This window comes from Schistocerca gregaria, chromosome 1, assembly GCF_023897955.1.
Source record: "Schistocerca gregaria isolate iqSchGreg1 chromosome 1, iqSchGreg1.2, whole genome shotgun sequence".
NCBI lineage: Eukaryota > Metazoa > Arthropoda > Insecta > Orthoptera > Acrididae > Schistocerca > Schistocerca gregaria.
Genome location: NC_064920.1, coordinates 578,537,123 through 578,553,190, shown reverse-complemented (window position 1 = coordinate 578,553,190; position 16,068 = coordinate 578,537,123). Strand labels below are relative to the sequence as shown.

General features: G+C 43.8%; 1 protein-coding gene across 1 annotated transcript in view; it reads right to left on the bottom strand.

Annotated features, from left to right (window-relative positions):
* LOC126362179 (pickpocket protein 19-like) overlaps nt 1-16,068 on the bottom strand; it is a 156,693-nt gene that overhangs the window by 84,698 nt on the left and 55,927 nt on the right. The window contains exon 4 of the mRNA XM_050007861.1: nt 11,072-11,210. Coding sequence (XP_049863818.1) covers nt 11,072-11,210 — 139 coding nt within the window. The remainder of the gene's footprint in view (nt 1-11,071; nt 11,211-16,068) is intronic.

Here is a 16,068-nt window from a genome sequence, read left to right as displayed (position 1 = left end):
AACAACATACTGCTCAATTTATATCTTGCCATTTATAGTGAATTTTTTGTTTCCATTTGCTCTTATCAGTTCTCACCTCGTGTCAGATCAGTTTAACCACTACGTTTTAAGCATAATTCACACGTGAACAGAATCGGAAATCTTTTGAGTGTCCACGAATTCTATATTGATGTACTGGGTACAAAGTGCCTTCACCGTAATTCAAAGTTGTATAAAATATAATTTAATGTGAAAAATATTTATTAATATCGATGTACGGCTTGGTCGACACAATAAACACAATAAGAATGTCGTCACCAGACATCAGAAATGAAGCTACCTCAGTTGAGTTAGGCAGCTGTGCGCAGGGTTATGGGAGCGGCAAGCGGTGGTTGCTTTGATCACTACAGCTGCGTATCACATCAGACGGTACAGAATTTTCATTTGAGTAAGTGTACAGCGGAAACACTTGTGATGGCCATATGGGAGTGCACACGTTGTATGTGCTATAGGTTAGTAATAAACAAACATCAGTACTAGTAATCAAACAATTGAAGTTCCTGTTGTTAGACAGTAAACATAGGTAGATTTCAATGTCGAGGAGGCATACTGGCTCACACATCGACTTCTTTTGAAGTCTCTCGTCTAACAGCACTTAGTGCAACAGTGACCTTTACTGGTACACTGTTTCATTCGTCCTCGAGGTCTGTGCTATCTCTTTTTTCTAACTGTTTCAAATGACATGAGCGTTAGTGTATAATTTTCAAGAAAGAAGTGATGAACATTATCTTGTCTGGATAAAAAGGTACTTTGATTAATCAAGAAACACTATTTTTATAAAGACTGTCATCAGTTGACTGTATATTAAAAAACAGAATCATACTTTACTTAAAGTCTTCACTGTACCACCACCCGTTTTAATACAAGGATCAGTCAAATTAAAATGAGATATATGGAAAGAAAGAAAGTGAACTATTCATTATTTCAAAAGTAATTCTCGTTATTAAATACATTTGTCTCAGTGCGAGGGAAGACGGTCAGTGCCTTTATGGAAAACCGTACGCAACTGCCTATGGAACGATGATTGTACCCAGCCCTGCACCTCTTCGTCCGAGGCAAATCGACGCCTACGAATGTATTTTTTCGAGGCTCCAATAATACAGCAATCGTATGGAGAGAGATCGAGACTCACGGAGAAGGTGTAAGGGCTTCCCAGCGAAATTTGTGCAGCGAACTCAAAACAACAGGCTCGCCAACTCAGGGAAAGTGATGATTTTCTTTGACTGCAAGGGCCTGCCGTTTGTTGACCTCCAGCAACACGGCGCCAAAATTAACGCACAGAGGTACGACACTAAGAAAAAATTGAAACGTGGCGCCAAGTCCAGACGCTCAGGCATGTTGACGGACAGCATCATTCTATTGCAGAATAATGCTCACACGCATGTTGCCAAAGTTGTTTCGATTACATTGCAGAAGTTTCGCTGGGATGCCCTTACACATCTTCCGTACCTTCTCCATCGCTTACCATGCGATTTCCACATGTTTGGAACTCTGAAGGGCGACATTCCTGGACATAGATTTGCTTCGGAGGAAGAGGTGCACTGCTCTGTACCATCGTGGTTGCGTAGGCAACCGCAAAATTTTTTCCGTGAAGGCACTGACTGTCTTGTCTCACAGTGGGATAAATTTATTAATAGTTGTGACGATTGTACTTGAAATAATAAACAGTCAGTCAGCTGCAGCCGGCCGAGACAGAAGCAGCAGCAGGGAAGTAACCGATTTTGTCACTTTTACGAGTTCCTAACCAGGGGAAAGTTTTATAATATCATCTGTGTGCCTTAATAGTTTAGTTTCTTCAGTTTCTGGGTGTTTACTTAGTATTTAATAACCACAGTTCTCGCATTTTCGTTTGCGTCGGAAAGTAAACTGATTTTGCGACATATTACAAGTTCCTAATCAGGGGCCAGTTATTTAATTTCACCTGAGTGCTTCGGTACTTAGCTTTTTGAATCTCTGCGTATTAATCTAGTTTATTGGACGCAGTTATTGCAGTTTCGTCTGGGTCTACAGTAGAGTTCCACGGCACGTGCCGATAGCCTATTTATCTGCATAGTTTAGTTTTCCACGGTCTTTAGTATGGACAGGGATTGCGATTGTTGTGAGCAGATGCGAGCTGAGTTGGTGACACTTCGCTCTCAGCTTCAGGCTGTGATGGCTTCGGTTACACAGCCCGGGGCTGCAGTGGATGGGCACCACTGTTGTGGGCCGGTCGCAGGAATCCAACGGGCGTCGTTTTAGAGGAAACCTCTCAGCCTGCAAGATCCGGACAATCACAGAGGGTGTGGTTATTTTTCTGTTGTTGTTATTGGCTACCAGTTTTTAAGAAGAAATTCGTCAGTGGACTAGAAGTAACATTCCAGAAGAAACGATTTTAAATTAGGTTTAAAATTTTAGGTTTTTATGTTAATGCGCAAATGATCAAAATGCGTACTGAACATTGACAGCTTTAACAATGGGTAATAAAGGTCATTTTTAACTCTAGCGTTGTAGGTATAGACACGATATTCTCCTCAAATTGTGATGGGTTACGTATGGTGAATTTCATCAGCAAATATATACGTATATTATTGTGGTGCAGGTGAAATGCGTAGCTCCTTGAAGAGCTACCTACATAATGTCCGTGGGTGAAGACGACACATTATTCTTACTGCTCGCTTTTCTGGAATCAACACTTTCTTCCTAAGTTATGAATTATCCATAAAGTTATCCTGTAAGATATTGTTGAGTGTCAGCAGGTTGCCCTATTTGTTACCAAGATTAGCAATAACATGGACGGGAGAATCGGGTGAATTTAATTGTTTGAGAAGCTCCGTAATATGCATCTTCCAGTTCAAGTTTCCATGGGTATGTACACCCAAAATTTTGGACCATTGTATCCTATACAGTGACTTCTGTTCATGGGTTACATCACTTGATGATAAGACTTTATTTGTTAGCAGAACTGAATGGAGTGTGTTTTTTTTCAAAATGTAGGAAGTGTACCACTTAATGATTCTTTGGAAAATATCATTTACCACCTGTTGTTTCTTTCTCTGTAATTGAATTTATCATAAGAACAATATCGTCTGCATAAAGTGCCAATTATGCTTATTGAATGCAAAGTGGAAGGTCACTCACACATATCAGGAATGGGAATGGAACAGGAATCACATAATCGGTGACAGTTAGGCGACCGTGCAAAGCACCTTGAGACCCGTGAAATACCCATGATATGGCTCCCCAAATGATCACCGAACCACCAACATATTTCTCTCTTGGACTGTAAACTCTCCCATAAGTTGCAAAAAGACCCATCCAACAAGTTACATTTTTTTCCATTGCCCCGTAGTCAAATTTTACAACTTGGGTGGCACGTTTTCTTGTTACAGGCGTTAGGATAATTCATGAGTGGTTTTGGAATTCCAGCTCTCCCCCCATTTCCTTTCGTGTTGTTTTGCTGCTGACTGGGTCCGGGGAGAGCGATATTCAGTTCTGAGGTGACATTTGCGGCTGTCGTCAGAGTCCTCTACAGTGACCGTCCGTCACTATCAGTGGACACACACTATCGTCCACGTCGTGATTAACGGACGATGTTTTTCCACTTTTTCTATATTGAATATTTTCAATACTTTGCCCCTTTAAACACCAAACATTTTGGTTAGCTGGCTACGGAAGCACCCAGCATATCAACATCAAAAATTTGCTCCGTTCGAATCCACAGACTCCTGCACAATGCGCTCACAACCACACTTAACACTGTTCCGGCCACGACACTTGCAGCGAATTGAAGGCATCGCACGGCTGCCGTTCGTGGGCAAATAGAGCAGCGGCATCTGCGTTTATATTCAAGCACGCGTTTCTCGTGGAGTTTCGAAATTTTTGTCTAATCCCTTGCTAGCATTATTACCTAAACGTCTTAACAAACACTCCTGGAAATGGAAAAAAGAACACATTGACACCGGTGTGTCAGACCCACCATACTTGCTCCGGACACTGCGAGAGGGCTGTACAAGCAATGATCACACGCACGGCACAGCGGACACACCAGGAACCGCGGTGTTGGCCGTCGAATGGCGCTAGCTGCGCAGCATTTGTGCACCGCCGCCGTCAGTGTCAGCCAGTTTGCCGTGGCATACGGAGCTCCATCGCAGTCTTTAACACTGGTAGCATGCCGCGACAGCGTGGACGTGAACCGTATGTGCAGTTGACGGACTTTGAGCGAGGGCGTATAGTGGGCATGCAGGAGGCCGGGTGGACGTACCGCCGAATTGCTCAACACGTGGGGCGTGAGGTCTCCACAGTACATCGATGTTGTCGCCAGTGGTCGGCGGAAGGTGCACGTGCCCGTCGACGTGAGACCGGACCCCAGCGACGCACGGATGCACGCCAAGACCGTAGGATCCTACGCAGTGCCGTAGGGGACCGCACCGCCACTTCCCAGCAAATTAGGGACACTGTTGCTCCTGGGGTATCGGCGAGGACCATTCGCAACCGTCTCCATGAAGCTGGGCTACGGTCCCGCACACCGTTAGGCCGTCTTCCGCTCACGCCCCAACGACGTGCAGCCCGCCTCCAGTGGTGTCGCGACAGGCGTGAATGGAGGGACGAATGGAGACGTGTCGTCTTCAGCGATGAGAGTCGCTTCTGCCTTGGTGCCGATGATGATCGTATGCGTGTTTGGCGCCGTGCAGGTGAGCGCCACAATCAGGACTGCATACGACCGATGAACACAGGGCAACACCCGGCATCATGGTGTGGGGAGCGATCTCCTACACTGGCAGTACACCTCTGGTGATGGTCGAGGGGACACTGAATAGTGCACGGTACATCCAAACCGTCATCGAACCCATCGTTCTACCATTCCTAGACAGGTAAGGGAACTTGCTGTTCCAACAGGACAATGCACGTCCGCATGTATCCCGTGACACCCAACGTGCTCTAGAAGGTGTAAGTGAACTACCCTGGCCAGCAAGATCTCCGGATCTGTCCCCCATTGAGCATGTTTGGGACTGGATGAAGCGTCGTCTCACGCGGTCTGCACGTCCAGCACGAACGCTGGTCCAACTGAGGCGCCAGGTGGAAATGGCATGGCAAGCCGTTCCACAGGACTACATCCAGCGTCTCTACGATCGTCTCCATGGAAGAATAGCAGCCTGCATTGCTGCAAAAGGTGGATATACACTGTACTAGTGCCGACATTGTGCATGCTCTGTTGCCTGTGTCTATGTGCCTGTGGTTCTGTCAGTGTGATCATGTGATGTATTTGACCCCAGGAATTTGTCAATTAAGTTTCCCCTTCCTGGGACAATGAATTCACGGTGTTCTTATTTCAATTTCCAGGAGTGTATTTAAAAGCCGATTTCGTGCCTCTGTATGTGAACACTTTCAACCTCATCTATACATGTACATACACTACTGGCCATTAAAATTACTACACCATGAAGATGACGTGCTAGAGTCGCGAAATTTAACCGACAGGGAGAAGATACTGTGGTATGGAAATGATTAGCTTTTCAGAGCATTCACACAACATTGGAGCCGGTGGCGACACTTATGATGTGCTGACAAGGGGAAAGTCTCCAACCGATTTCAAATACCCAAAGAGCAATTGACCGGCGTTGCCTGGTGAAAAGTTGTTGTGACGCCTCGTGTAAGGAGGAGAAATGCGTACCATCACGCTTCCGATTTTGATAAAGGTCGGATTGTAGCATATCGCGATTGCGGTTTATCGTATCGTGACATTGCTGCTTGGGTTTGTCGAGATCCAATGACTGTTAGCCGAATATGGAATCGGTGGGTTAAGGAGGGTAATACGGAACGCCGTGCTGGATCCCGACGGCCTATATCACTAGCAGTCGAGATGACAGGCATCTCATCCACATGGCTGTAACGGATCGTGCAGCCACGTCTCGATCCCTGAGTCAACAGATGGTGGCGTTTGCAAGACAACAACCTTCTCACGAACAGTTCGACGACGTTTGCAGCAGCGTGGATTATCAGCTCGGGGACCATGGATGCGGTTACCCTTGACGCTGCTTCTCAGACAGGAGCGCCTGCGATGGTGTACTCGACGACGAACCTGAGTGCACGAATGGCAAAATGTAATTTTTTTGGATGAATCCAGGTTCTGTTTACAGCATCATGATGGTCGTATCCGTTTGTGACATTGCGATGAACGCACATCGGAAGCGTGTATTCGTCATCGCTATACTGGCGTATCACCTGGCGTCTTGGCATGGGGTGCCATTGGTTACGCGTCTCGGTCACCTCTTGTTCGCATTAACGGCAGTTTGAACAGTGGACGTTACATTTCAGATGTGTTACGACCCGTGGCTCTACCGTTCAATAGATCCCTGCGAAACCCTGCATTTCAGCAGGATAATGCACGACCGCATGTTGCAGGTCCTGTACGGACCTTTCTGGATACAGAAAATGATCGACTGCTGCCCTGGCCAGCGCATTCTCCAGATCTCTCACCAATTGAAAACGTTGGACAATAGTGGCTGAGCAACTGGCTCGTCACAATACGCCAGTCACTACTCTTGATGAACCGTGGTATCGTGTTGAAGCTGCATGGGCAGCTGTACCTGTACACGTCATCCAAACTCTGTTTGACTCAATGCCCAGGAGTATTATTAAGGCCGTTATTACGGCCAGATGTGGTTGTTCTGGGTACTGATTTCTCAGGATCTATGCACCAAAACTGCGGGAAAATGTGATCTCATGTCAGTTCTAGTATAATATATTTGTCCAATGAATACCCGTTTATTATCTGCATTTATTTTTGGTGTATCAATATTAATGGCCAGTAGCGTATAAAAAAAGTTGTTATCGACCGACGTCTGGACATGGGCGATACTTAAGAAAACTTAATATGAGGGGTCTTTGTAAGTGAAATGGAAACCAAAGACATTTCTTTTAGAATTTTTGTTTGTTTGTTTGTTTGTTTGTCTGTCTACTGCCGTGTGTTTGTACCCGCATCATGCAAAAACATTGCAGTAAATTGGATATGGCTTTCACAGTTGTGTTACTGGGATCTGACATAAAATCTGGTACATGTTTCATATTTATATGGCGCCTACAAGCCGAATGTTTTCTTCAGTTGCTCAGAACGGAGAAATCTGAATAAATAGGAGATACAAGGGAAACTGTCTTAGGAAACTGTAGGCGCTTTTTTGCGAAAATAATTTTGTCATAATCAAATTTTTGGTGAAGCGTGAGTTGTTCATGAAGATGAGTAAAACTGCCAAAAATTTTATTATATCCATCGGCTCAGTTTCGTGTAAGTTCATTTAACTACAATGAAAGAAACAAAATCGGGTCAGCAGATGTTTTATAAAACTAAACTAAATAAACCAGAATAGAAATTATGGTATTGGCAAAAAAACACTGTTTTGGAACGTTTTATAATGTTGTTGTCGTCTTTAGTCCTGAGACTGGTTTGATGCAGCTCTCCATGCTACTCTCTCCTGTGAAAGCTTCTTCATCTCCCAGTACTTACTGCAACCCACATCCTTCTGAACCTGTTTTGTGTATTCATCTCTTGGTCTCCCTCTACGATTTTTACCCCCCACGCTGCCCTCCAATGCTAAATTTGTGATCCCTTGATGCCTCAGAACATGTCCGACCAATCGGTCCCTTCTTCTTGTCAAGTTGTGCCACAAACTCCTCTTCTCCCCAGTTCTATTCAATACCTCCTCATTAGTTATGTGATAAACCCATGTAATCTTCAACATTCTTCTGTAGCACTGCATTTCGAATGCTTTTATTCTCTTCTTGTCCAAACTATTTATCGTCCATGTTTCACTTCCATAGATGGCTACACTCCATACAAATACTTTCAGAAACGACTTCCTGACACTTAAATCTATACTCGATGTTAAAAAATTTCTCTCCTTCAGAAACGCTTTCCTTGCCATTGCCAGTCTACATTTGATATCCTCTCTACTTCGACCATCATCAGTTATTTTGCTCCCCAAATAGCAAAACTTCTATACTACTTTAAGTGTCTCATTTCCTAATCTAATTCCCTCAGCAGCACCCGGCTTAATTCGACTACATTTCATTATCCTCGTTTTGCTTTTGTTGATGTTCATCTCATATCCTCCTTTCAAGACACTGTCCATTCCATTCAACTGCTCTTCCAAGTCCTTTGCTGTCTGACAGAATTACAATGCCATCGGCTAACCTCAACGTTTTTATTTCTTCTCCATGGATTTGAATACCTACTCCGAATTTTTCTTTTGTTTCCGTTACTGCTTGCTCAATATACAGATTGAAAAACATCGGGGACAGGCTACAACCCTGTCTCACTCCATTCCCAACCGCTGCTTCCCTTTCATGTCCCTCGACTCTTATAACTGCCATCTGGTTTCTGTACAAATTGTAAATAGCCTTTCGCTCCCTGTATTGTACACCTGCCACCTTTAGAATTTGAAAGAGAGTATTCCAGTCAAAATTGTCAAAAGCTTTCTCTAAGTCTACAATTGCTAGAAATGTAGATTTGCCTTTCCTTAATCTATTTTCTAAGATAAGTCGTAGGGTCAGTATTGCCTCACGTGTTCCAACATTTCTGCGGAATCCAAACTGATCTCGCCGAGGTCGGCTTCTACCAGTTTTTCCATTCGTCTGTAGAGAATTCGCGTTAGTATTTTGCAGCTTTGACTTATTTAACTGATAGTTCGGTAACTTTCACATCTGTCAACAACTGCTTTCTTTGGGATTGGAATTATTATTTTCTTCTTGAAGTCTGAGGGTATTTCGCCTGTCTCATACATCTTGCTCTCCAGATGGTAGAGTTTTATAATAATAATAATATTAATAATAATAATGTTAACAGTTTAATCACTATCTACAGGCAGTCTTGAATTCTCTCATGAATCGATGTAACTATTATCGTTGATAAATTTGTCGAGTTGACATTTCTATTATCGTTGATAAGATGGTCGAGTTAACACAAAAAAATCTACTATCGTTGAATAGTTTGTCGATTTGTCGCTAAAAATCTCTTTAGTACATTTCTTTGGAGGTTTTCATCATGTCTTACCGATACAATTGTAATGATAGAATTGTTGTGATTTCGTTTTAGTATCTTGGTTCGATTAACTTCTTTGTTTCTAGAATTCATTCTTCTGTTGGTGTAACTATTATCGTTGGTAATTTTGTCGAGTATTATTAACGCCTTGCCCGAGACTTTGTCAGCGTGGATCTCGAACCCTTACGATTTTGAAAAATCCTGAGCTGATTATCGGTGGGATAAAATGAATATAAAAAACTGAAGGTGAAACTGTGAAAAACGCGCAACGACAAGGAATTGTGTTTGTAAGAACAGATTCTTTAATTTTCGTAGTTTCTTTAAACACAACACTAGGCTGTTCCTCTATCCAGGCCTCTTGGTATTTCATATTTCAAATGTCAGTATCTGTGTTTACGAACACATCAATTCTTTAGAGTTGTGCTCTGTTGACATCATCGCCTTCAGTTTTTTATATCCGTTTTCCTCACCGATAATAATCTTCAGGATTTTTAAAAATTCATTTGGTTTCGAGATCCATGCGGACGAAGCCACAGGCAAAATCTAGTTAGGTATAGATACACTACTGGCCATTAAAATTGTTACACCAGTAGAAATGCAGATGTTAAAAGGGTATTCATTAGACAAATATATTATACTAGGACGGACATTCATTTTCAAGCAACTTCGGTGCATACATCCTAAGGAAACAGTATCCAGAACGGCCACCTCTGTCCGTAATAACGGCCTTCATACGCCTGGGCATTGAGTCAAACAGAGCTTGGATGGCGTGTACAGGTACAGCTGCCCATGCAGCTTCAACACGGTACCACAGTTCATCAAGAGTAGTGACTGGCGTACTATGACGAGCCAATGCTCGGCCACCGCTGACCAGACGTTTTCAATTGGTGAGAGATCTGGAGAATGTGCTGGCCAGGGCAGCAGTCGAACATTTTCTGTATCCAGAAAGGTCCGTACAGGGTCTGCAACATGCGGTCGTGCATTATCCTGCTGAAATGTAGGGTTTCGCAGGGATCTAATGAACGGTAGAGCCACGAGTCGTAACACATCTGAAATGTAACGTCCACTGTTCAAAGTGCCGCTAATGCGAACAAGAGGTGACCAAGACGTGTAACCAATGGCTCCCCGTACCATCAAGTCAGGTGATACGCCAGTATGGCGGTGAGGAATATACGCTTCCAATGTGCGTTCACCGCGATGTCGCCAAAGACGGATGCGACCATCGTGATGCTGTAAAAAGAACCTGTATTCATCCGAAAAAAAGATGTTTTGCCATTCGTGCACCCAGGTTCGTCGTTGAGTACACCATCGCAGTTGTTCCTGTCTGTGATGCAGCGTCAAGGGGAACCGCAGCCATGGTCCCCGAGCTGATAATGCACGCTGCTGCAAACGTCGTCGAACTGTTCGTGCAGATGGTTGTTGTCTTGCAGACGTCTCCATCTGTTGACTCAGGGATCGAGACGTGGCTGCACGATACGTTAGAGGCATACGGGTAAGATGCATGTCATCTCGACTGCTAGTGATACGAGGCCGTTGGGATCCAGCACGGCGTTCCGTATTACCCTCCTGAACCCACCGATTCCGTATTTGCTAACAGTCATTGGATCTCGACCAACGCGAGCAGCAATGTCGCGATACGATAAACCGTAATCGCGATAGGCTACATTTATCAAAGTCGTAAACATGATGGTACACATTTCTCCTCCTTACACGAGGCATCACAACAACGTTTCACTGGGACGCCGGTCATCTGCTGTTTGTATATGAGAAATCGGTTGGAAACTTTCCTCATGTCAGGACGTTGTACGTGTCGCCACCGGCGCCAACGTTGTGTGAATACTCTGAGAAGCTAATCATTTGCATATCATAGCATCTTCTTCCTGTCTGTAGCACATCATCGCGGTGTAGCAATTTTAATGGCCATTTGTGCACATAACATCTGAAAAGTTTCGGCGACGTATTTTGAAGTGAGTGCTACTGGGTGGCCGCTGTGGCAGGCTGCAGGCGCTGGCCGCTCACCCGGGCTCCCGGCGGGTCCAGCCGGCGCACGCCGTCGGCCGTGGCGGCGTCGCGCCGCAGGAAGAGCTCGAGCCCCGTGGCGGCCCCGGAGCCAGCGCCGCGACGCTCCGCGCACTCCGGCCGAGCGTCCTTCGCGTCGCTGCGCGCAAACAAACGTGGCCACAGCCAGAGCTGCAAACATCTAACGGCAGTAGGTCAAACTATGTTCTTCTAACAACTGAACCTCGCCATCGCACTCCCCTCAGATTTAGTGTTAAGATGGCCCAGTGAACAGCCCATCAAGCATGAAAACGGGACGAAGGTGCACTGAACTGTAAAAAAGGAGCAAAACAGGAAGAGTGAACGTTCCAAGCTCAACATGTGCAGCATAGGGCGAGTTGCCAGAAGTACGCCGTCGTCGCTATGTGCTCTGGTGTTGGACACCAATGCGGGAGATCCGTGTTCAAACCTCCCTCGTGTCCCATTTCTTTTAATCACAAAATTGTGAACTGTCTGTCCGATCATTGAAGTGTCTGTTACGTGTATTCAAATTCGTGTCTGTGTCGTGATGTAACGTCCGTTACCAACGGCGAAGTGTATGAAAGGGAGCTCCAGAAGTTCTACACGAGTACATGATGTTATGACTCTTGCGTTCCCTATTGGAAATTTTGTCTTAAATTCCTTTGTTGCAACGTAGTTCACACTCGTTTACTTGGTGCTTTCGTTTCTGTGAGAAGTCTGTGCGTCATCTCACTTGCTGTCTCTGTTCATCACATTTACTAGTCACGGTAATATATTCTTACCACATGACTCATATTTTATGGTTCAAATGGCTCTAACCACTATGGGACTTAACACCTGAGGTCATCAGTCCCCTAGACTTAGAACTAATTAAACTTAACTAACCTAAGGACATCACACACAACCATGCCCGAGGCAGGATTCGAACCTGCGACCGTAGCAGCAGCGCGGATCTGGACTGAAGGGCCTAGAACCGCTTTCCCACAGCCGCCACTCATATTTTATAATCGATGTATAGTATGATAATTGCCAAGACTACAGAAGAACAGACCCGTTAATGACCGGAGACAAACTTCACACTTTTGTGGAAGGAAAAGAACACGAGAGAGTTTCGACCACGTATCTGCTGCTCCGTAATCCAACACCTTGACCATACAACCAAGATGCTGTAACTCTTCCAATTCGCTCTATGTTGCACGTCTTCAGCGTGGACCGTTCAGTATTTCTATTTTGCTCCGTTTTCCCGGATCAGTACACCTTGCTCCTCTTTTCGTGGCTGATGTGTGTTCTGCTTTGCACTGGGCCATTTTACCACTAAACCTGAGGGTGGTGCGATGGGGAGCTTCTCTTGCGAACACCGTAAGTGTATGATATGCAGAAAGACTGAGACTGCAACCAACACAGTCTGCTAAGTCATTGATTTATTACATTAACAGTCATGAGGAAGTCAAACGAAGTCCCTTTGCGACAGTGATTTGTCAAGGAGTGACTAATTCAGTTCTGCAATAAATTTTAGTAAGTAAGAGCGAATACTCTGTTCAAGAATCTCAAGACGAGTAGGTATGCTTGCAAGAGGCCGGGAGATACGAGATGACCTCAGTTTGATTACATCATGATCAGGCAGAGATTCCGAATGAGGCACTGGACTGTAGGACGTCCCGATGGGAAGATACAGGCCCAGATCACAATTTAATGATGATGAATGGTTGACTGAAGGTTAAAAAAGTAAATTTTATCAATAGTGGATGCTGTTGAACTCTGTGACTGTCCCTTCATAGGATGTTGAAAATTTTTCTACACCCTGTGAAGTTTAAAAGACTAGGCAGAAAGAATCAATGCTTAAAGACGTAGGATATGGAAATACTAAGCAATAATTAGATACACTTGAATTCCTCTGAGGCTATAGATACTGCCATAATGAATAGCTCACTAAGCAGTTCACCTGAAGAGTAACGGACACTCACAGAAGTTGTAAATAAAAACATAGGTACAAAGAAGTTAATGGCGAAGAAATACTTCAGTTGATCGACAAAAGAAGTAAGTATAAAATTGTTCACGGCATTTCAGGAATACAGAAATACAAGTCACTTAGGAATAAAATAAACAGGAAGTGCAAGACAGCTAAGACGAAAAGGCTACAAGGAGAAAATCAATAAACAAATGATAATCAGAAGAACTAACTCAGCTTACAGATAAGTCAAAGCAACCTTCGGTGAAATTAAAACCAATGGCGATAACGTTAAGACTACAGCGGCAATTCCACTGTTAAATGCAGAAGAGAGAGCGGACAGGTGGAAAGAGTACATTGAAGGTCACTATGTAGGGGAGAATTGTCTGATGATGTGTTAAAATAATAAGTAAGAGTCGACAGAGAAGATACAGGTATAGGGAAGCCAGTATTAGAACCAGAACTTAAAAAATCTCTGGAACACTAAAGATCAAATAAGGCAGAAGGGATAGATAACATTTCATCGCAATTTCTAAAATCATAGCGGGAAATTGCAACAAAACGACTATTCACGTTGGTCTGTATAGTGTATGAGACTGTCGATATAGCATCAGACTTTTGGAAAAAAATCATCCACACAATTCCGAAGACTACAAGAGTCAACAAGCACGAGAAATCTCGCACAATCAGCTACTGAGCTCACGAATCCAAGTTGCTGAAGAGAATAATATCCAAAAGAATGGAAAAGGAAATTTAGGATCTGTTAGATAACAATCAGTTTGGTTTTAGGAAAGGTAAAGGTACCACAGAGACAGTTCTGACGTTGCGGTACGTAATGGAAGCAAGACTGAAGACAAATCAAGACACGTTCACAGGAGCTATCCACCTGCAACAGGCCTTCGACGATGTAAAATGGTGCACGATGTTCGAAATCCTGAGAGGAACGGGGGTAAGATACGTGAAAAGACGGGTAATATACAATATGTACAAGAACCAAGAAGTAACAGTAGGACTGGAAGACCAATAAGGAAGTGTCCGGACTAAAAAGGGTGTAAGACAGCAATGTAGGCTTTCACCCGTATTGCTCAAGTTATACAGCGAAGAAGAATGACGGAAACAAAAGAAAGGATCAAGAGAGGGACTAAAAGACAGGACGAAAGGATATCAGTGTTAAATTTCGCTGATGATATTACTGTCCAGAGTGACACTGAAGTAGATTTACAGGATCTTTTAAACGGAATGAGCATCTAATGAGTATAGGGTATGGATTGAGAGTAAATCGAAGAAAGAGGAACATAGTGGGGAGTAGCAAAAATAAGGGTACCGAGGAACTTAAAAGTATTTGAGATATTGTGCTACAAACGAATGTTGAAAATAAGTGGACTGATAAGCTAAGGAATCAGGAGGTTCCCCAAAGAGTCGGAGAAGAAATAAATATATGGAAAACACTGACAAAAATAAGAGATAGAATGAGAGGATGTCTGTTAAGACGTCATGGAATAACTTCCAGGATACTAGAGGGAGATGTAGAGAGCAGAAACTGTAGAGGAAGACAGAGGTTGGGCTAAACCCAGAAATTAATTATTGAGGACGTAGGTTGCTAGTACTACTTTGACATGAAAAATTTGGCACAGGAGAAGAATTTGCAGTGTCAACAGAATGTGAAATAACAAACAACGTTTGTTGAAAGTATTTTACAAAATGGTGCTTAACTTGGGTACAATTAGATGCGTGGCTCTTGATTTCCTAAACATCCTAAGTTCGTGCAGGCGGCTAGAGGAGGTGGTGAAAGCTGCACGGCTCGAGCGCGAGATGCGAGCAAAGCTCCAAGTTTGCAGCATTCTCCCTAGAGTCGGTCTGGATTCTTTGGCTCGGTGCCGAGTGCAGGTTCTCATTCAAAGGCATCGTCGACTCTTTGAGGGTCTTAGCTGCAGATTTCTGAACCTGTCTTATCGGGTAGGGAATTGTAGCACTGTCTTTGATAGATCAGGGGTGCGCTACACAAAGGAAGCAGCTACACGGGTAACGGAATACTTGTGGAGCGCACATGGGATTTTCTAGGCAAGGTGTTAGCCTCAGATTTTCTGATGACCACTTGCCAGACGACACGGAGATAAGGAAATCATACAGCGTTCAGAGTAATGACACTTCGACTGTCAAAGGTTTATCAGTAAATTTTCGAAGTATTTGTAACGAAACTCCAGAATTTTCTGCCCTCCACGAAATTTATAGCACTCAAATTATTCTCGGGACCGAGAGCTGGCTGTAACGAGAAGTAAAATGCTCTGAGATATTTAGCGATTCACGGAACATACATCGAAAAGACAAATTAGACTCTAGAGGAGTGGGACTGTTCATTGCAGTTGACAAAAAGATTGACTTTATTGAAGGCGACTTTGAATGTGACAGTGAAGTTATTTGGTCGCGTATATAAGTTCTACGTGAAATCAAGTTAATCGTTGGATGTTTTTACCTGCAACACGATTCCGCTGTGACAGTTTTAGTCTTTCATAGAGAGTCTCCGGTCAGCAGCGCGGAAATTGCAGATTTGGTAATGTTAGTTGGAGGTGACTTTAACCTACTGAGTAGAGACTGGGATGTCTATGGATTCATTGCATGGGGCATGGATACCTTGCACGGGATACAGACAGACAGCCTTGCGAACTACTTTTGAACACGTTTTCCAAAAACTGTCTTGAATAGCTAGTTCGGCAGCTAAAACTCAATGGAAATACTCATTTTACTAAGGTTTGAAGCAATGGAAGTATTTTAGGCCTCAAGGCTACTAACAGTCCTGACCTTATCGACGACGTCAGCTAAAAAACAGCGATTAGTGACCATGATGTCATCATAGCCACGATGGTTACCAAAGTTAGCAAATCGGTCAAGGAGACCAGGAGAGCATTTGTACTCGAAACGGCAGATAAGCAGCTGTTAGCATCCTACTTACGAACTGGAGTGATATCTTTTAGTTACAGTACGATGCAGGTAAAGGAATTATTGGCAAAGCTTAAAAGTATTCTCAATCATGCTCTCAAGAAGCATGTGT